The sequence below is a fragment of the Colossoma macropomum genome, unplaced genomic scaffold (assembly GCF_904425465.1).
Source record: "Colossoma macropomum unplaced genomic scaffold, Colossoma_macropomum, whole genome shotgun sequence".
Classification (NCBI taxonomy): Eukaryota; Metazoa; Chordata; class Actinopteri; order Characiformes; family Serrasalmidae; genus Colossoma; species Colossoma macropomum.
In genome coordinates this window covers 36,358,413-36,381,160 of record NW_023494802.1, presented here as the reverse complement: position 1 = coordinate 36,381,160, position 22,748 = coordinate 36,358,413, and the positions used below count along the sequence as shown (strand labels likewise).

Sequence of the window (22,748 nt, the reverse complement as noted above, 5' to 3'; positions counted from 1 at the left end):
TGTGGCTCCCAGTGTGGATTGTTTTTTTGTTGAAAGGACAAAATGTCTCTTCTTAACATTTGGGTTGGGTTGCCGACCGGGAAGTAAACCTGGCTTCCAGTGAGGAACTTGACTTCCTGAACAAGTGGCTAGTCCTCAGTCCTCAGAGTATGTTAGAAGGATCAGAGCTGTTCACATTAGTGACCCTACTGCTGGAATCAGCATGGCATGGCAGCATGTTATGGTTTGCCAGAAATTATTGAGAGAGCCCTCTGTAAAAAGATCGGTAACAAGGATTTGCACATAACTGTACTAGCAGGAAGAAATATCATTTATTGCCTTAGCACCAAAAATAGAGCATCTTTGATATATGACAAAACATGACTCATATAGTTGCCTCATTCATGAATTTGTCATTGAGTTAATAAGTGAAATAAGGACTCATTTGAGTGATTCTGCTTGTACAACTTTACACTGTAGTCAGAAGTCAGCTCAGTTTAAAATCGTAAGGTAACCTATTATATAGCTTTTTTGAGTTAACTTCAGGACGCCAGAATTCACCCAAAGCAAACTTATTTAGTCAAAAGTTCTCCTGACTGTTTTGCTTTTTTGTTTGTTTTTTTTTTTAATTTTTATTTTATTATTATTCTGCATCTCAGGTTAACGACAAAAATATACATTTCAGTTTTTACTTAACCTAATTGCTGAGACTCCCTGCATCACACAATCCCACCAGGAATTTCCTCCTCTTGGGCAGGTATAGAGGTTTACAGCATCGCTGGGGTTTTAACTCACAATCTCATGTTGGAGTCAACACACTTAGAAGCTGCTGAAGTTGTTTTGTTAACTTACTATTTGATGTTCAATAAGCTTAAAATTTTAAGTAAGCCAATGCAGAAATGTACTGCTCTGTAATGTGTTTAGTGTTGTGTTATATGTCATTATGTTCTGTATTGTGGGTGTCTGTACTGTGACTGTATTTAGAACATTCTCTTCCGCCAATTCTTGTTTATCCCAACATGGTCATGTCTGTCACATCTGTCACTTGTCATGTATAGGCTGGGCCAAATCTTGGCATCAGTCCAGCTATAAAGCTGCATCAGCCCATAGTTTTACGGGCTGGCTAGGTGTCTGGTACCTGCACGCAAACAAATAAACTTCACTTCTCCAGACATCAGGCTGGTTTCCCTGGTAAAGTTAGGGTTTGGATTCTTCACCACAAATAATTTAAAACTAAAATTTGAATATTTAATTTTTTTGAGAAAAGTAATTTATGTGATTGTATTACTGAAGGATTACTGCTGGACTAATTAAAATTGACCCAATATTTTTTCAAACTCTTTTACAACTTTCTAAGCCATTAGCATAACATTGTGAGCTCTAAACCCCAATGATGCTACAGCCACCCATAACTGAAAGCCCCAAAAAGAAAGAACACCTAGTGTGACAGAACGAGTCCCAGGTACTGGGAAAAACAAAAATCTGTCTTTATTCTCTTCTTTTTACCTAACTGAGATGCAGAAAAATTATGAGTAAACTAAGAAGATTGAGCTGGGTTAACTTTAATGTAATAAGCTGACTTTTAATTTTTTTACAGTGTATGATGCACCTGGAGTGAATTCTCCTTATTTCTTTAACACTAATGCTAAATCAAAATTTAATTACACCCCGCAAGCCACACTGTTTATTGATTAAAAGAAAAGAAAATGCTGTTAATTTCTAACACAAGAGAGTGCAACCCCTTAGCTCTGTTACACAGGTCTGCCAGACAGCAGTTCACACTCACATTACTGATTATATAAGAATCAAAGGTTGCAAATCCTTTTACTGTATAGTTGTGGCCATTGTTTACAACTGAGAGAGAGACAGAAGGAGACAGAGAGATACAGAGACAGAGAGAGAGAGAGAGAGAGAGAGAGAGAGAGAGAGAGAGAGAGAGAGAGAGAGAGATCATTCATGGTAACACTTTACTGTAGAACAGTATTCAAAGGCTACATGACACCTACATACACAAACACCCTTCATAGCAACTGATGCCTACATAAACATTTATATACACTTATTCTAAAAGTTGTTATTTGTCATAAAGTTTAAATTTGCCAGCTTTGATATCAAGCTGACATACCATATCTATGTCAAGTAACGGTGATTTTATTTTTTTTTAAATAGTGTGACATTTTCTGGGGTGAAATGACACAGACTTTGTAGCTCCACATGTATCAAGATATTTTTAACAATGTAGTTTTTTCCCTCAGTTTTCAAAAAATAAAATAAAATTCCATGCCTAACACTAGGCCCTGAAAGCATTCCACAAGGTCTGTTTGTCTCTATCATCAGGAGCAATGGCAGCACACAGTCATAAAACAATGTTTCTGCTCAGAGCACCACTTAAAGGAGACCCTTCCTACAGTGTACAGTGCCCCCGTTGACCTTCAATAAGGTTTACAATGGAGGACGTCAAATGCACAAACAGCTTTCAATGAAAAGAAACATGAACATTCCAATTTCACAAAAAGACAATGTTCCATGAATAACACTGAAAAGGAAATTTAACAGGATGTTCATGATATAACATATCGTCTATCGTTTCTATTCCCCATCTATGTGGGGGAAAAAGAAAATAATTAAGTTGTTATAAGTTAATGGCCATGACGATGTACTTACCGGTAACGAATTGCTTAACCTAGGTTGACTGTTGTGTATAGCACTATCATTTGTTTCATGTGTAAACCACACTGTTCTGACCTCATAGAGGGGAATGGGATTTCCGAGGGCGGGGCTTCAGACTTAAAACCCGAGGGTTCCTTGGAGAGGTAGTCTACTTCTCTCCATGACTCTGTTTGCCACTGAGAACACTAGCTGCTTGTAGTGTCTAAAGTAATGGTGTGGGGAAGTTTTAAAGTGAGTTAGGACCCAGCCTCGCGGCTGCTTCCCATGCCATGACAAAGCCTGACGCTTAGTGTTTGTACATACTGTAAATTCTATCCTCCGTCTATTTTTCCTTTTGTACAGTTTTTGTTTCCCTGTTTTCATGTCGTGTAAATAAACCGCTTGCTTGTGCACTCTACTTTTGGTCTTGCCCATCTTATTGGTTGTCTCACACTCACAGACCTTACCAGTAAGCCACACGTAAAACCTAAAATCCTCTTCTCTGAGTTTAATATCTTCACAAATATGGGGATGATTTTCAAGGTTCTGTGACACAACAGTTGATTGATTTAGTAATGATATAAACTTTATGTCCACACGACAAGCCTAGCTGGAGTGGTGGAGATTGACACATCAGCTTGGACACATCACCCCGGACACTGTGCATGAGGAAGGAGAACGAGTCAACAATGAGGAACACAAGACAAGAGCTGGGAGATGTAAAAACCATAAAAGCAGGAACGCCTCAAATCTACCTTGCTGAGGCACTGACTCTGATTAACCCCACTCTGAACTCAGTCAGAACCTCTCTATTTGGTGACCCTGTGAGGATTAGTTTAGACTGGAATTACCTCCCTGTGATATGAGAGTTCACTATGTGATAAAACTGTGCTTTGTCTAATAATAAGCTAATAATTTATAAACACTAAAGCAGCTCGCCTGCTCACAGCGCCCTCTGCTGGAGAAATGTTAGGTGGGAGTTCTTTACATATACATTAGAGGTGGGAATCTCTAGGCACCTCACGATTCGATTCGATTATGATTCAGAGGGCTGCAATTATAAAACGATTATCGATGCATCTTGATGCATCTTTTTTTTCTATATGGGATTTCTTTTTTCTCACTGTGTGAGGACTTGGTACTTTTAAAGCATAGTATTTGTAATGATCCATAATGCATTTACTTCTTATATCTTTTATTAACAAAACAAACTGAAGCAATGTGCCAAGTGAACTGGAAGGCTCTCATTCACTGCTCTTGTTTGGAGCACATGAGACACTGGCTCACACTCATCTGTGATAAAATGCGCATAAAATGCACAGTTACAGTACATAAGATTCTGCCTACCTGTTTTCTTCAGTGATTCCATAACTTCTCTTTTGGTCTCGTTGTAGAGAGTCAGGGGGGACGCTGTGTCCATAAAATAGCTTTGAGATTGGTCGCTGTATCTCAGCTCTCTAAAGTGTGCAACATAGCGCAAAAGCCCTGGTTCTTAGCGACTGAGTACAGACACAAATCCTTGGCAACACGAAAGAGCCACAGCTCTCTCTATTTGACCAATTGTAACAGCTTCTTCAGGAAAAAAACAAGTGCAACATTCACCATAAAGCTAAGGTTGACTTGTTATTCGCCTGCTTCATGTTAGAATTTGCTGTTCCACCTTAAATGGTGCAGCAGTATTCCAGCGCCTGATTGCTGCACCATTTAAGGTGGAACAGAAAAATTGGAAAAGCAAATTTCAGCTTCATACATTCATCATAATTTACTGTCTGTTCTGTAAACTGTTGTCGTCTAAATTCAGTTGAAAGTAGTGGTTGTTTTTAAGTTTGATAAGCTACTTTTTATTTGACTCCTTTGCTCCTGATGCTGCCAAACATCATAAAATATCTTCAAATATAATTTTTTATTAAGTTTAATAGTACTTTGAAAATGATTTTCATGTTCTGTTGGACTTCTCTTTTTTTGTACCATTATGTTTGTCATATTTGTTGGGACTCAACTTGAGACTTGACTGTACTGACCTGGGACTTGACCGGGACTCGAGTGTCAAGACTTGAGACCTACTTGTTTCTTGCAGCTTGGTGACTTGTTCCCACCTCTGGGTTAGACTGAGTGTAATTCCTGGTCTGAGATAAGTTCCACTCTGGCCTTTTCTCCTAGTCACTGTGGTTGAATTACAGTTAAACAGCTCTGCTTTAGACTCTTAGTATGGAGAATAAACATTAACACATCACTCAAATTCAGAAACAATGCATGAGATTTTACAAATACAAATGGCTACTAAAACTACTAAAGCTTTACAGTAACTGTACTGATATACTCACATATACATGTTTATCTAAAATACAGGAATGTATTGATATGTTTCAACCTGAGTGTCATCACTACAACAACAGAATGTCAACAGACTGAACTGCACTGCTTATTTCTCACAACACACTAAAGTGTAGTACCAGCATATGACCTCAAGATGTCCCTCGTGTTGTACAGCATACAGTGGCCAACTGTGTAAGACATATGTACACAGTGGGATAAAAAGTCCAGTAGTGAAAATGTTTCTGTTTCCCCTGAGAGTCGTCTGAACAACAGAATGAATAAGAAAACAGGCCTTTTGTATAAAAATAGTCAGTCACAAATTAAATTACTTTGAATAGTGACCTAGAGTTTTTTCATTTAATTTGCCTAACTAATCTTTGTTGTTTTTTTTTTTGGTTGTTTTTTTTTTTCAGATTTCTACAACTTTGTTGTTCATCTCCAGGTTTGAATGAAAACAATCCAAGATTTTCAATGTGTTCTCGTACCTTTGGACCCCACTGTATGTACAAATATACTTTTAGTATTCATTTTAAGCCTGAGATTCTTTGTAAAGCATGAAATTTACAAAAAATGAAGTTTGGCTTGAGACTTGTGAGCCTCATGTCCAGTGTGTGTTCTGTATGTGTATAGCATTGTGTACTGTGTACATAATAACTCACATACCAACCACCGCATACCACACACCTCTGAATGATGTTTCAGCTGATATATATTTCATCGCTGTTGGTGAAACCTTGTATCTCCATTTTTATCACAACACCAACTTCTCTTTATGATGTGTTTCATGGTGAATATTTCTAAAGTGCACTAACCATGTATCTACATTTGGTGTATCTACCCATTTATTTATGTAGCGTAGTAAACAATTATGACCACTTTCCCTTATGTGACCACCAACTCCCCAACTCCCCCATCTACCAATTTTTTTTTACCGGTTTTTGCATAACGTTTATAGCTGATAGGTGGAAACATGTTCTATGCTTCCTTTAATGAATAACCTTCTTCTGACGACATAATATAGTATACATATATATATATATAGTATATATATATATATATATATATATATATATATATATATATTTTGTTATCAGCACCTTGCTGCTGGTGATGCCTTCATTCATTTCTATAATATATAATATCTTATATGCTGGAGCACTCATCCCAGCTGTCATCGGGCGAAAGGCAGGAAAAACCCTGGACAGATCGCCAGTCCATCACAGGGCAGACACTCAGACATACACAGTCACACACACACTCACACCTAGGGATAATTTAGTATATACAGTTTGGTTATACTGACTGCATGTCTTTAGACTGTGTGAGGAAACCACACAGACGTGTGGAGAACATACAAACTCTACCCTGGTCACGCCACTGGGGAATCGAACCCAGGCCCTTTGTGCTATGTGGATACCATAATCTGAAATGCTCTTGACTGAAAGCTTTGCTTCCTGCCTCAGTTTGCCTGTCTGTGCGTAAATGTGTAAATACACTGCACCACTTACAGTCGGCACTCTGTTTATTCAAGTTATTTTGCTTACAAAACCTTCATTACAATTCAGACTCTGCATTTGGTCACATTGTAATACACAGCTCTGCTAGTCTTAAAGGCAGAAAAGAAAAATGGTAAAAAAGGTGTTTGAGCAGCAGAGAGTTCAGATGAAGAGGATGGAGGAGATCAGAGGAACCAGCATGATGAGGAGACTCAGCTTAACCCCCTCAGCACTGCTACACAGATCCTCCTCACAGCAGATCATATCTCCAGTGACTCCAGCTGTCTGCATACTCGCTGCACCCGCAGTGCAGAGACTTCTGCTCACGTATACTTTCACTTTCACTTGAGCACCACCAGAAGTAACTGTGACTGTTGTGAGTTATTCTTAACACACAGCACATTCTGAACCCTAAATATGTTTTGTCACAAAAGCCGTTATTGTCCATTGTCAATTCCACACGTCTTAAAATAATGGATACTACAACTAAACAGAGCACAGTCTGTCTGACAAACAACCACTTTGGATTCAGCTACGTGAACAACGCCATACTGAACATAAAGCGCAATATTTGGGTGTGAAAGTTATTTTTGCTTAAAACAACCCGACTGCAGTTTTATATTACCTGGAATGCACAATAAAAAAAAGCATATTTTATGAAACTTCATTAAAATGGAAATATCTGTTTTTTTGCAAATAAAATCTTCATTTGGTCTCAAATTAAGCACAACCTAGCTCAGCAATGTTTTTCAACTGTTTGAAGCCGTCAAAGCTGGGTAGAACAATATTGACTCTTCTTACTGTAAAAGGCTGCAAATTTACACACAAAACTTCAACATTTAAGGATATCAAAGGGAAAAGTCCCCCCAAATTGTTACTTCGTTTAATTCTTGTTAATTTACTGACTAATGATTTGTTGTTAAGACAAATTCAGTCTTAATGTTTTGACATTTTGGGCTTGTACATTATTCATGCATACATAGCCAAAAATCTCGCTGCTGTCAGATCAAAACCTCATATCTCCAAAATGGTAACTTTACAGAAGAAAGAAACATACTTTACTTTTAACGTAATCAACGGAGCCAGACTTATTTCCACGTCATTTTAAGCCGGTTCTTTTGGTCCGTTCATCGTGAAATTCACACACATTGTAAGACCAACAGGCTTTTTTAAAATTATGTCAAAAAACTGAGATACGAGGTTTTGGTCCGATAGCAGCGATATGTATATATGACTGAGTGTCTCAAATTTATTTTTTTGTTTAGGTCATTCTTACCTACGTACACAGTACTGGTCATGCTGGCACATGCTGTCCATGCTGGACAGTCTGCCTGGGTGTCTGTGCATTGTCCAGACACCCCTGGCATACATTGAGAACATTTCATTGTCAGTGCTGGAGAACAGATAGAATCCGGCATGAGAAACAGATTCAGTACATAGAGACACAGTTGATAAACACCAATATAAACTCCTGCTCACTGTTTTGCTCAGTTTTACCACAAAACTTCCATCAAGGGTCATTCAAGCAACATTCACTGACATCCTCAACTTTAACTTTGAATATCTTATGATATAAATATATCAAAATGAAAACAGGAAATGTAAGAAATCCTTTAAAACTACATTAGAGACACTAAGCTGATTACAAACTCAATTTATTGAAATAAATTTTATGCACCTGAATTCTTTCTTATTATGTAAAACAGTTTCATACTATCTGCTTCATATTTTTGTGGCCGCTAGCAGGCTGACCATACCTGCTGGACCTGTTTGTCCGGGCCATCACAGCTGAAGGCAGCTCTCCGAGGTGCTGACTGAAGCTGTCATACTTCAGCACCTCCTGTTTTGGACAGCCAGTGACCGCATGGCTTCATTATCCCACACGCATGGCCACTGCTTATGACACCGTCTCACTCACCCAGACAGAGCTGCTGCCATTAAAACAGCAGTTAGAGGCTCAGTCCAGTGAGTGACTTCATGTTCTCCACTTACCAAGAGACCTGATGTTTGGTGTCTTTTTGCTCTCTCTCTTTCTCTCTCTGCCACTCTTCACACTCCTAAGAGGCTGAGCCCAGCCCCACCCACTACACCACACTGCCACAGCTACGAGACCCATCTACCTGCTCCTGAAACCAACTTTCCAACTGGAGAGACGGCCCTCTGTCCCATCGAGGCATCTGAGCCTTAAAAGACAATTTTGCTTTGCGTAGTTTTGACAAACTGTTGAATAAATCTGACCCAGAGCCGTATTCAAGCTGAACTTCCTGTGTGTGTGGCCTCCCTCTACTGTGAGTGCTCCCACTCTACACTGTCAGAAATAAAAGGTCAGTGCAGGCGTTTTTCGTTCAGCAAGATTCAAACAATGTAAACGTTCCCACAAAGATACAACAGTGGTTTGAATGTCCAATTGTGCACCTTAAATAAGTTTTGCTAGGTAAAAAAGTACATATTCATACATTTTCATGATGTTTTAAAACAGCCTGGAGTCGAGACGGGGTGTGTGGAGTCAATATCATTTGAAAGGATTATGGTACATAATCCCCATGACAAGAGGGGTACTGCCCCAGTGACAGTTTCATACCTTTTTTTTCTGTGAGTGTATGTAGGTCTACTTAATGTCTAATTCATACTATTCATAACATACTATTTCACAATCTCCCATAACTGTGGTTCAGCCTTCAAAAGTGTTAGCTAACACTTTATTTAGATGGTACCCTGTAGATGCTCAGTATACCTTTTAGTAACATTCAACTAAATATCTATTAAAAGCAACTGAACTTGAAGTTGAGTGTGTAAGTTTCTATCAAATCTATCCTTAACGCTAAACCTATGTTGTTGATAATCAACTGAATATCACCACAAAGTGATTTCAGTATCTGTAGATCCTCTATGGGGGACCATCCAAATAAAGTGTGACCAATTGTTAAAATCACTCACGCCTCTTCCCCGTTTCAGTCATCGGTGTCCTCAGCCATGTCATTGTCTCTTTCAGATATATGTTGCTCTGACGTCTGGGTTTCAGTGTTATAGACAGGAATGTATGCGTTTGCATCTGCATTTGTGCTGAAATGCTTCAGTGAAAGTATTTAAGTTCCTGGTTGGTGTTCAATAAAGTGAACCACCATGACCCCATGACACCAGACTGGATTCATATCAACTTATACATTTTATCCTACTTGCAAAACAGCTTTTACTGGGATAGGCTCTGCCCACTCACCGTCCCCCACACCTGCAGCTTGTTTGTTTTGTTTTTTTTTGTTTTGGTTTCTTTTTGTAGATTGGACTGCATTGTGTCTGCCTGCTTGTGTACTGACTCCGACCTGCTCTTATGACTACGAGTGTCCCAAATAAAGCTACACTCTGTCTGTATCTTTCATCAAAACCTCAGTTGATATAATTTGACTCAATTGATATGATTTGACTAAACTGTTTTAGAGTACAAACTCAGTTCCAAAAAAGATGGAACAAAGATGGAACATGTGAAATGCCAATAAAAACAGAGCAGTGATTAGTAAATTTGACCTGTATTAAACTGAAATCAGTACAAAAACGATATTTTATGGTTAAGCTTATGAACTTGAAGTATTGTTTTTGTATATGCTCATTCCAAATTAGATTGTTACAACAGGTTCCAAAAAAGTTGGGACAGAAGCATGTTTACCACTATGTCATATCACTTCCTTTTAACAGCACGTATTTAATGTTTGGTAACTGAAGACACCAATTTGTCCAGTTTTGAAATCAAATTTGTTTGTTTTACAAGTCTTCAGTTGTGCCGCTGTACAGGGCCGTTGTTGTCATATTTTGAGCTTAATAAGACCCACATTTTCAATGGGAGACAGGTCTGGACTGCAGGAAGGTCAGTCTGGCATCCACACTCTCTGATTAATGCTGTTCTAACATGTGCTGAATGTCTCTTGGTGTTGTCATGCAGAAATAAGCATGGATATCCCTGAAACATGTTGTCTAGAAGGCAGCATATGTTGCTCCAACATGGGTTCATGTTGAATCTGTTAATGGTGCCTTTACAGATGTGCAAGTTGTCCACTAATACCCCACTATGTTATGTCAGACCCTGGCTTTTGAATGCTAATAATGAGGATAGATCCTTCCTTTTTTAGCCTGGAGAGCACATCATTCATAATTTCCTAAAAAAAAGGTTGACTCATCAGACCACAGTACACGTTTCCACTGTGCATCGGGCCATTTCAGATGAGCTTTAGCCCAGAGAAGCCGGCAGCGTTTCTGACACTGTTGAGATGATACCTGCTTTTGCATTTCTAAAGTTGCTTTCATGTGTTGTTCATGAATAAGTCGGCTGTTGTTTTGTTTTGGTAAAACACAGGCAGCCGGGAACAAAACAGTCAGTTCAATAACCAACAACACACAAAGACGGGCTAAGGTCAAAAATCAGAAATGACTAGGCACAGTTAAAAACTCTCTATTGAAAACAATACAACACCAGAGCAATGCATACAAACAGAGACAGTCTAACATGACAGGACACATGTGTTGGGGATAATGAGGGGACAGAGCCAGAATATTCCAAGGAATAATCCGTTAGAGAGGGATCCAGTGGGGCAGTAGAAAACCGGTTTGTGTATGGATCATGCTATGCTGAACTCTTATGCCCTGTCTTATGTCTCTGTCATTACCTTAACAGAGTTTTAATACAGTTTTAATAACCAGATGCACATTAGATCAATCCTGACTGCTCTGTCAAAACAAGCACAAGTCTACCTGACTCATGTGAGGTCGTAGATGTAGATGTCAAATAACATCAGAATCAGATCAACTAAAACAAAATGCTGCATAATAATGACATATTTCACTTATTAAGTATTGCACTTGTAAGATTCAAAATTAAATTCTATTAGAACGTAGTTCTGGCTGTATTTTTACTTCTAACATAACATCAATGAAACGTCTTAACATTATTGATTACAAATTATTTAACAATTTTATAATAGACACAAGAGAACAGTCATAAAGAACTGAAGCCTTTTGTACGTGAGGCGTCTACATCACAAATATCCTGCCCTACACTTAAAGCTAGATTCGCTTGCTGATAGTAGCATGAGTCACATTCTTTGTCTTTAAAACTGAAAGTAAACCCATCAGGATTCAGCTCAGATAAACAGAATAAACAAAGTAAGAAATTGCAGGGCAGGCTGTAAAATCCCACTGCAGTTTGTAAATGGTAGCTTTTCTAACCATAGGTCAACATTGCTAAGATATGAATTAATTAACTCCTTTATTCATGCATGCATTAAGACCAGTGATGACCAGACGGAAGAACTCTGTTGAGTATTTGAGACTAGAACACTTCGTACAGCTTGATACAGAGTTTGAGGGCCACTTTTACCTTTAGCGTACCTTCATTTACACGGATCAGGCATAACATTATGAGCACCTCCTTGTTTCTACACTCATTGTCCATTTTATCAGCTCCACTTACTATATAGGTGCACTTTGTAGTTCTACAGTTACAGACTGTAGTCCATCTGTTTCTCTGCATACTTTGTTAGCCCCCTTTCACCCTGTTCTTCAGTGGTCAGGACCCCCATGGACCCTCACAGAGCAGGTACTATTTGGGTGGTGGATCATTCTCAGCACTGCAGTAACACTGATGTGGTGGTGGTGTGTTAGTGTGTGTTGCGCTGGTCTGAGTGGATCAGACACAGCAGTGCTGCTGGAGTTTTTAAACACCTCAGTGTCACTGCTGGACTGAGAAAAGTCCACCAACCAAAAATATCCAGCCAACAGCGTCCTGTGGGCAGCATCCTGTGACCACTGATGAAGGACTAGAGGATGACCAACACAAAATGTGCAGCAACAGATGAGGTTTACATCTACAAGGTGGACTGACAAGGTAGGAGTGTCTAATAGAGTGGACAGTGAGTGGACACAGTGTTTAAAAACTCCAGCAGCACTGCTGTGTCTGATCCACTCATACCAGCACAACACACACTAACACACCACCACCACATCAGTGTTACTACAGTGCTGAGAATGATCCACCATCCAAATAGTACCTGCTCTTTGAGGGTCCATGGGGGTCCTGACCACTGAAGAACAGGGTAAAAGGGGGCTAACAAAGTATGTATAGAAACAGATGGACAGTCTGTAATTGTAGAACTACAAAGTGCACCTATATAGTAAACGGAGCTGATAAAATGGACAATGAGCATAGAAACAAGGAGGTGGTCATAATGTCATGCCTGATCAGTGTATGTCCAGTGTTACATCTCAACATGCAATGCTACACTGCAGAGGTATGCAGTCCTGCAGTGCCACAGTCCTGTACTGATTATTGTTTACTCTAGAAGAGGGATTTAAATTCCACTCATGTTAAGAAGAATGAAAGTAGTAATGTTTTATTAGCTGGTTTTTAGCTAGTTTTATTTAGCTTTGTTGAAGCTTTGGTCTGTGGCTTTAGTTTAGTTGTATCACAATTTATCATAGCATCATTTCATGGTATGTGGAGTGATGTGGTTTTGCTTGCAGGGCAAGTTTATTCACCTTGGAGGCTCGAGTGACTTTCGATTGCATGGAGTTCACTAAAGTTTGCTAGCCATGTTGTTTGAGAGCGTGTCCTCACACAGTAAAGACGAGGGCTGCATCCCAAACTGCATACTACCTCACTAAATAGCACGTAAAAAAAAATAGTGCACCACTATTACAAGTGCAAGTCATATTGATTTAGTGGATGGTAACTGAATATACTTTACATTAAAGAAATGTATGTGGCCATGAGGGTCAGGGATGCAGTCTCACATCCTGCTCTAAAATGCAGGGGTGTGGCTAAAATAAGGCTCTGCCTATAGATTAAAACTCTGTGTTTTGGTAGTTACATGATTTTTTTACATTTTAAAATGGAACTCAAGATAAATGTACATCTTTCAAATTCACTCACATCTTTCAAAAAGATCTTAAACAAATACAAATAGTAAATATTACTTTGACAAATGTAAATTAGGGTTTGGGACAGACACCTACCAATAGAGTACCCTATAAATTATGCTTTTGTATATATTTAACTTATTACATTATCAGTTAATGCCTTGTGTTTAAATAGATTGTACCAGTCCTTGTACAACCCCATTTCCAAAAAAGTTGGGACGCTGTGCCAAATGTAAATAAAAACAAAATGCAATGATGTGCAAATCATTTAAACCCTATATTTTATTGAAAACAGTACAAAAACAACATATCAAATGTCAAAACATATATGCCCATTTTGAATTCGATGCCAGCACCAAAAAAGTTGGGACGGGGGCAAGAAAAGGCTAGTAAAGTTGTGTAATGCTAAAACACACCTGGTGGTTGATTGGCAACGGGTCAGTAACATGATTGAGTACAAAAAGAGCATCTCAGAGAGGCTGAGTCATTCAGAAGTAAAGACAATGAGGGGTTCACCACTCTGAAAGACTGCACGATCAAATAGTGCAACAATTCAAGAATAACATTTCTCAACATAAAATAGAAAATAATTTTTGCTTTTTTTCATCTATTGTATATACTATCATTAAAAGATTCAGAGAATCTGGAGAAATTTCTGTATGTGAGGAACAAGGCCAAAAACCAGTATTTGCTGGCCATGATCTTTGGGCCCTCAGGCGGCACTGCATTAAAAACAGACATGATTCTGTAGTGGAAATCACTGCATGGGCTCAGAAACACTTCTGAAAAACACTGTCTGTGCAAACAATTCATCACTGCATCCACAAATGCAAGTTAAAACTCTAAAACGCAAAGAAGAAACCATATAGAAACAGGATTCAGAAACGCTGCCACCTTCTCTGGGCCCGAGCTCATTTACAATGGACTGGGGTGAAGTGGAAAAGTGTCCTGGGCTCTGACAAATCAACATTTGAAATTCTTATTAGAAATCATGGACACTGTGTCCTTTGGGCTAAAGACCACTCAGCTTCTTATCAGTGCACAGTTCAAAAGCCAGTATTCATGATGGTATGGGGGGCATTAGTGCACATGACATGGGTGATGTGCACATCTGTGAAAGCACCATTAATGCTGAATGATATATACATGTTTTGGCAACATATCCTGCCATCCAGACGACGTCTTTTTCAGAGAAGGCCTTGATTATTTCACAAGACGATGCCGAACCACATTCTGCATGTATTACAACAGCATGGCTCTGTATTAAACGAGTCCAGGTGCTAAACTGACCTGCCTGCAGTCCAGATCTGATAACATTGCTGAATTATTAAGTGAAAAATACAACAAAGGAGACCCCGAACTGTTGAGCAGCTGAAATCCTGTATCAAACAAGAACAGGAAAACATTTCACTTTCAAAACTACAGCAGTGTCTCCTCAGTTCCCAAACGTGTACAGCGTGTTCTTAAAAGAAGAGGTGATGAAACACAGTGGTAAACAGGCCCCCGTCCCAACTTTTTTAGAATGCGTTGTTGGCATCAAATTAAAAATGGGCATATATTTTTCAAAAAACAATAAAATGCCTCAGTTTCAACATTTGATATGTTGTCTTTGTAGTTTTTTCCTTTAAAAAATATGGTTTACTTGATTTGCACATCATTGCATTCTATTTTTATTTACATTCTGCACAGCCTCCTAACTTTTTTTGGAAATGGGTTTCATATATGTGATTGTCTGAATGATTAATTGGTTTTGTAAGTATTTTTTTTATTTTTATTTTTATTTTTTTGTGTGTGTATGGAACTTATTCTGTAGAAGGGTCCGTATATCAGATGAAACCAGACTGCATCACTTTGCACACTGTTTATTCAACTTACTTTGATTACAGAAACCATTAGTAAAAACATTAAGACTCTCCATTTAGTCATCTTGTAACATATACACTCTTGCTAGTCTCAAAATATAGAAAAGAAAAATGGTAAAAAGGTGTTTGAGCAGCAGAAAGTTCAGATGAAGAGGATGGAGGAGAGCAGAGGAACCAGCATGATGAGGAGACTCAGTTTAACCCCCTCAGCACTGTTACACAGGTTCCCCTCACAGCAGGTCACACTTCCAGTGACTCCAACTGCCTGCAGGTTTGATGTGTCCGTAGTACAGAGACTTTTGCTCACACAGCCTTTCGCAGTCACTTGACTATTACTGTAGTAAACTGTGAATGCAGGTGTAGATCAGAGAGAGAAGTTAGTTATGTTAATACATTTAGAAGTCAAAATCAGATGACATGTTTTTGCCATTTTTCTTAAATTATTTTCCTTAGTTTTCACTTTAAAAAGGCCAATTTAATGGGAAAAAATACAGTTTTCTTAAATCTTTTGAAACTAAAGACTTTGTAGTATGTAAACATTGTTCAAATGATATATATAAATATATATATATATATATATTACTCTCCTGTTTATACAATCAATATGGAAGTTACACTGCTATAACAGACTATTTTGAATGAACAGATTTTGTGATATCACATAAAAACATACATATACATCTGGCAGTTCAGCCCACAGCAGTTTAGCCCCGCCCACTGACTCTTAAATTATAAGAATTGATTCAGCCTGGATTACTTTTTGTGGAGGCTTAATACAGCATAGTCAATCAGAACAGCATCACTGTGGGAACGAGATCTTGCATCTCCATTTATTACACTGTATGAAAATGTCATGATGGACAAACAGAAATGGTCCAAAATTCCTTATAATAATAAGGACTTCCATTCCATTTTGGACCATTTCTATTCATTATGAAATGGTCAGTTTTAAAAAAATATATCTGTCAGATCAAAACCTTGTATCCAAAACTTTACAGGAGAAGGATAAACATACTCTACTTTTAATGTAAGTCAATGGAACCAGACTTTTTTCTGAGTACTTTTGGGTCGTTTCTGTTGGTCCATTCACCATGAAAATTCTACACAATACATAGGACCAATACACAGTGTTTCCAAATTATGTCAAAAACTGAAAAACGACAAACATGGAGATACAAGGTTTGTTCTGATAGCATATATATATATATATATATATATATCAACAACTTCCATTTTAAAAGCTAAGAGATTCTCTTTCTCTTGAAACATAACCATTTTGGAAAAGATTATTTTGTTCCTACAGCAACAATATATCAGTCTTATAGACAGTAATAAAACTGGTCTGTTTAATTCTAATCGACAAAGAGAGGTTGTAACATGCTTGTGCATAAATTCGCACAAATGTTGCATAAAATTACATTTTAGACACTTAAACACGTATGCAGTTTTTACCTGTGGCACTGATGCAGCGATCTTCAGTCCCCGCACAGTTCACAGTTCCTGTGCAGTCATTGTTAATACAGGTGTAACACTTATTTCCATTCGCAGACCCTTGTGACAAAGCTTAACAGGAAAACAAGTGAAAGGAAGAGAATTAACAGGACATTTTCTGCCATACTGCAATTGAACTTTATGGCAACATTCTTCATTCAGTATTCAAAGCTGTTAGGTTTACCTGCCACGTTCTGGCTGTTGCAGAGATTAGTGCTGCAGCACTGTGAGTTGAAGGTCATCGTCCCAAATCCAATATTTAGGCTTCCAGAGACACACAGTCCTGAAGCTAAGCAGGTCTTTGTACTTACCTGCTGTTGTACACCACCTAGTGAACAGAGCACATGAGTGAATGGAGAAATTTCTGACTGAGTCTCATTATTTTCTACAGAGATCTTTCTTACCAATAGTCACAACAGCGGTTGCACTGCCACACTGATCTGTACAGGTCGTCTGGGTGTCTGTGCATGTTCCAGACGCACTTGGTATACACTGGTAACAGTTCAGTGTCAGTGCTGGTGACATCAAAAAGAAGGGGGAATCAAGCAATACACCAAAGCATTGATATCTCCAAGGTAAAACTATAATAATAACTTAACACATAATATTGCATTAAAAATGTCAAATGTAACAGATTCTTTAACAATACAGTCGCAGCAACTTGGCTAAATTATATTCTAGAGAAGCTGAACTGATTAAACTCAAACTAAACTTTCCATTATAAAGTCGTGTCCTATACCTTTTGGGAAAAGCACACAGATGAGCACCAGTGTTAGTTGCAGCTTCATTGTTGGTGGATCTGAGAGGTTCATAATGTGAGGAAATCAGATCTGGGTTGGATATAAATCTGATCTAAGGGGGTGTGGCTTCATGGAGGCTTTTCAGAACCTCCCACAAACCCATAAACCTGGTTCATCTTTTAATGTAAACCTGTCCATTCCTCAATCCTGGCTCCTCCCATTCACGTCTCCCATCATTAGTTTACTCACCTGTGCCATTACTTTCTGCAGTCTAGTCTGTTGTTTCAGTTTCCTTGTGTCAAGTTTTCTACACTGATTTGTCTTGTGATGCTTCTTGTCAGTGTATTTGTAAGTGGCTCTCTTTCATGTTTAATGAAGTGGACCTATTGACAACAGGCTGGATTCATATCACAGCTCTACTTATTGTCTACTGTATCATTTTTGAGCTTCTGAATGTTGAGATTCAGACTGGAGGTGGTACAGATGGGAGGTGTTCAGTGCCCAGTGAAGTCATGCATTCATTTAAATTACCTTCCTATACCCTCATTGCATCATGACTTGATCTCAACTGAAATTAAAACGTGGTTCTCCCACATTTATCAGCTGCACAGGTTGACTGATGCAGATAGAACCTTATAATACTTTTTTACACAATCAATAACAACAATCAGTACTAGAAGATTAACTACATGCACACAATTCAATCTCGACAAAAATGTCCCGTAGATCCTCCTAATGCTAAACATACTGAATGATAATCATCTATCATCTAACTTTACAAGCCTAGTTACATTCCAGCTTATTTCACCATATCTTTTGTCTGGAAAACAACGAGTTTGTACAGAGTTAGTGAGCTGAAACCAAACGTGATGAAACGACAGATCTTGTCTTGTTATCAAGGGGGCCAGTTGGCTGCAGGTTTTCATTCCAACAAAGCAAGCGATTGTTTGAAGATTGAAGCCAACTGATTTAATGGGTGGAACCACCTGTGCTCCATATTGAATTGAATGAAAACCTGTGGCCACACTGGACTGGAAAGCCTGAACACCCCACTTACTAAGAAGTTCCACTGCAGTTCTATAAGATACTGAATTCTTGAGTAGTTTTCCAGGCTGCAAGTTTTGTATTTCTACTCAATTCGTATTTTGAGAAGGTACTTTTACTACTATTTCACTCAAGTTTTTACATACATATACATATATACCTAGTTTGTTGTAGTGAACAATGGCTGGAATTTCAACTCCAGCTGAGTGTTTACCCAAAGTTAAGGGCCTTCTGGCTCCAGCAAGACTCGTTGGAGGTGTAAATCTGTCAAGCTTGATACCCCAACCCAGACTCAGCAGAATTTACAACCGGATCAAGAACCAGCACCCCTCTCCCTTCACCCAGCAGAAAAACAGGACACTTGCTCTGGAATGTGGCAGATGCCTCTCCAAAGTAGGTGGACCACTTTTTATCTTAAGTAACAGAAAGTACATTTCTAAGGTATTTGTCCACTCCAAACTGCAACCATTCGTTAGAACTCTTTTTAACTAAACTAGACATACCAAAACGGAATTTGTACGACTTTGGACGGCAAAATTCCGACTTTCTAAATTCCCTAGGGATCTCAAGCATAGTACCTAAATATTACCTGTATCTTTTTCTATCGTTAAGTGCTAGAAATATGTAGAGTATAACTTTGATAACAGTCAGACCCAACCATTTATTTGCTATGAGTTTAGACCATTGACCAAGATGTATCCTGAATGTGGTTGTCTTTTCTTTCTTCCTTTGTTCCTTTCCTTTTATTGTTGATTTTATTTTTTTCATGCATTGGGTCATGTTCAGAGATGATAGGCAAGTAGTACCTGTGTTCTTTGACATGTATTGTGTATCAGGTAACAAGGGTTAAACTCTCTCTTAAAAAACATGCCTGAATATCCTAATTGTTCATTCCTTGATTTTGAAAGTTAAACCAATTGGATGATATAGAAATGTTCTTTTTCTTTGTTTAAACTAGCTGAAACAAAGGAGGCAGTGATTTTGGGGAAGGCAAACTATGCACAACCAATCAGAGAACCTTAGGTGAGGAGAACCTATCAGCACTATGGCACTACCTCCAAAGGGTAGGGCTTCCAGCCAAGCAAAACCAGAGTGCACCGCAAATTTAGGGAGTTCCTGCGTTCGCAACAAAAGTTTCTAAGTTTGTGCCGGCCTAGGTCAGAAAGACAGGTCAGAAGTATTAGGACGCTAAATTTTCAGATCTGAAAACTTTGTTTGTTTTTGTAACTTGCCTGTTTGTCTACACACCTTAAGTTTGAACCACCCTCAGAGAAGGAAGGTGGACATAAGGTTCTAGCAATAATAATATTAAAAATTGCCAAACCCGTTACATTGTACTTCAAATTCTTCAAAATATTTCCTTTACACTACCGACCAACCCCAAATTCTTCTGGTAAACATTATGTTGAAAGGCCATAATTTCAAAAAATAAAGTGTTCCAGTTCTCGGGCAAAAGACGCCGTATGCAGACATATCCTGTATAACCAGGAGAAAGAAAGACACAGGAGAAAGATAGTTGTGCATTTGGTGTTTCTTCTCGGATGAGTAAATCTTGCTTACAGGAGTAAAATACATTTAATACATGTACATGGTGTAAAGATTATCTTGTTTTTTTTATTTTTTTTATTAAATTTTACAATGTTACAAAGTTCTTTACAAGTTAAAGCACAAATAGGCCCAAACATGGCAGCTACCACTGCCGGCGCTTCAGAAGAGTCTACCAGCATAATAAACCCCAAACAACCCCAAACACATTACAAAAAACACACTACAATACATATAATACAATACTTACAATGAAAAATTCTAATTACATGTATTAAGATATTAATCATTGTGACCATATATATATGTATACATATATATAATATATATATATATATATATATATATATATATATATATATATATGGTCACATGGTCACAATGATTAATATATACACACACACACACACACACACACACATACATATATATATATATATATATATATATATATATATATATATGCGTGTGTATATATATATATATATATATATATATATATATATATATATATCCACACGCATATATATATATATAACACAACATATGAAATGTTAAAACTGAGAAATTTTATTGTTTATTGAAAAATATTTGCCTAGTTTGAATTTGATGCCAACAACACGTTCCCAAAAAAGTTGGGATGGGAGCAACAAAAGGCTGGTTGATTGGCAACAGGTCAGTAATGTGATTGAGTAGAAAAAGAGCATCTCAGCGAGGCTGAGTCTTTCAGAAGTAAAGATGAGGAGGGCTTCATCACTCTGTGAAAGACTGCACAAGCAAACAGTGCAGTAATTCAACGTGAAAGTGAAAATCACATGGGCTCAGGAATACTTCTGAAAAACATTGTCTATGAAAACAGTTTGTTGCTGTTAAAACTCTGAATCCAAAGCAGAAACTGTACATAAACAGGATCCAGAAATGCTGCCACCTTCTCTGGGCCTGAGCTCATTTATAACTGACCAAGGTGAAGTCTCTTGTGGGGTGATGAATCAACATTTGAAATTGTTTTTGGAAATCATGGACACTGTGTCCAATTGTGGGCTATAGACCACTCAGCTTGTTATCAGTGCACAGTTCAAAAGCGAGTATTCATGATGCTATAAGGGGGCATTAATGCATGTGGCATGGGTGATGTGCTCATAAGTGAAGGCACCATTAATGATGAACAATATATACATGTTTTAGCAACATACGCTGCCATCCAGACAACATCTTTTTCAGGGAAGGCCTTGATTATTTCAGCTAGACAATGTCAAACCACATTCGGGATGCATTACACCAGCATGGCTCTGTATTAAAAGAGTTCAGGCTCTAAACTGGCCTGTCTGCAGTCCAGACCTCTCACCCCTGAAACCATTTGGCACATCATGAAATGAAAATATGACAAATGAGCCAGTGAACTGTTCAGAAACTGAAATCCTATACCAACGAAGAACTGCAAAAATTTCACTTTCAAAACTACAGCAGTTGATCTCCTCAGTTCCCAAACACTTACAGAGTGTTCTTAAAAGAAGAGGTGATGAAACACAGTGGTAAACATGCACCCGTCCCAACTTTTTTGGAACGTGTTGTTGGCATCAAATTGAAAATGGGCTTTTATTTAAAAAAAATAAAATAAAATTTCTCAGTTTCAACATTTGACATGTTGGCTTTGTAGAATTTTCCTTTAAAAATATGGTTTACATGATTCGTGGATTATTGCATTGTATTTTTATTTACATTCTGCACAGCATCCCAACTGTGACTCCAGCTGTATGCAGGCTCGCTGCGCCTGCAGTACAGAAACTTCTGCTATCACATCCTTTCATTTTCACTTGAGCACCACCAGAATTGCCTGTGAATGCAGGTCAGAGGGAGAGAGACGTTAGACAGGTGAATATATTTAAATAGATTAACCACAAAATCAGATTAAAGGCACTTTCTTGCGGTGTAACACTGAACATGTGTTATGTAAGATCACATTTCAGATCTACAGATGAGCATTTTTAATATTTTTCACCTCTGCCACTGATGCACTGATCTTCATCTCCCTCACAGTTCACAGTTCCTGAGCAGTCGTCATTAACACAGGTGTAACACTTCTTCCCATTTGGAGAGCCTTTTGGCAAAGCTTTAGAGAGAAACAGTTCAGTACAGAGGTTTAGCGTCATCGTTACTGCAGTTCACTGCATTACAACACACAACAGACTAAACCCAGAGCTACTCCTTACAGGACATCCTGATAATGAAGTCTCAGCACTACTGATTGTTACATCAGCTTTAGCTGAAATGGGCTGTTTGAATGAGACAGAATAAATGAGGACCTTCATAATCAGCGTCCTTTGTACAGTTTTCAGAGTGTTTGGCTTTACCTGGAGCTTTGTTGCTGTTACAGAGATCAGTGCTGCAGCATTTCGAGTTGATTTTAACAAGTCCCAGGTTTAGGCTTCCCAGAGACACACTGCCCAGCTACTGCACAGCCCTTCATATTAAATTCTTTTGGTGCACCATCTAGTGAACACAGCACATGCTTTAATGTAATGTCCGGTTATAAGGACATACCTGTGCAAAGAAATTGGCCAAATCCAAACACTAATGATTTGTACTAATTGTTTTTGAGTCCAGATTTAAACCCTATGAGATATGAGAATATGAGAATATTTGGTTTAATATTAAACACAAACCAGCTCAGCAATGTTTTTCTACTGTTTGAACCCATCAGTGCTGAGTGGAACAATATTGAC

General features: G+C 38.2%; 1 protein-coding gene across 1 annotated transcript; it reads right to left on the bottom strand.

Annotated features, from left to right (window-relative positions):
- Nucleotides 1–15,321: 15,321 nt before the first annotated feature.
- Nucleotides 15,322–17,494, bottom strand: LOC118823046 (urokinase plasminogen activator surface receptor-like). The gene is made up of 5 exons (XM_036592424.1): nucleotides 17,436–17,494; nucleotides 17,101–17,211; nucleotides 16,881–17,024; nucleotides 16,658–16,768; nucleotides 15,322–15,550 (listed from the first exon to the last, which is right to left on the bottom strand). Exons 1-5 carry the CDS (start codon nucleotides 17,482–17,484, stop codon nucleotides 15,348–15,350), a joined length of 618 nt encoding a protein of 205 aa, XP_036448317.1. The 5' UTR covers nucleotides 17,485–17,494; the 3' UTR covers nucleotides 15,322–15,347.
- Nucleotides 17,495–22,748: the final 5,254 nt, after the last annotated feature.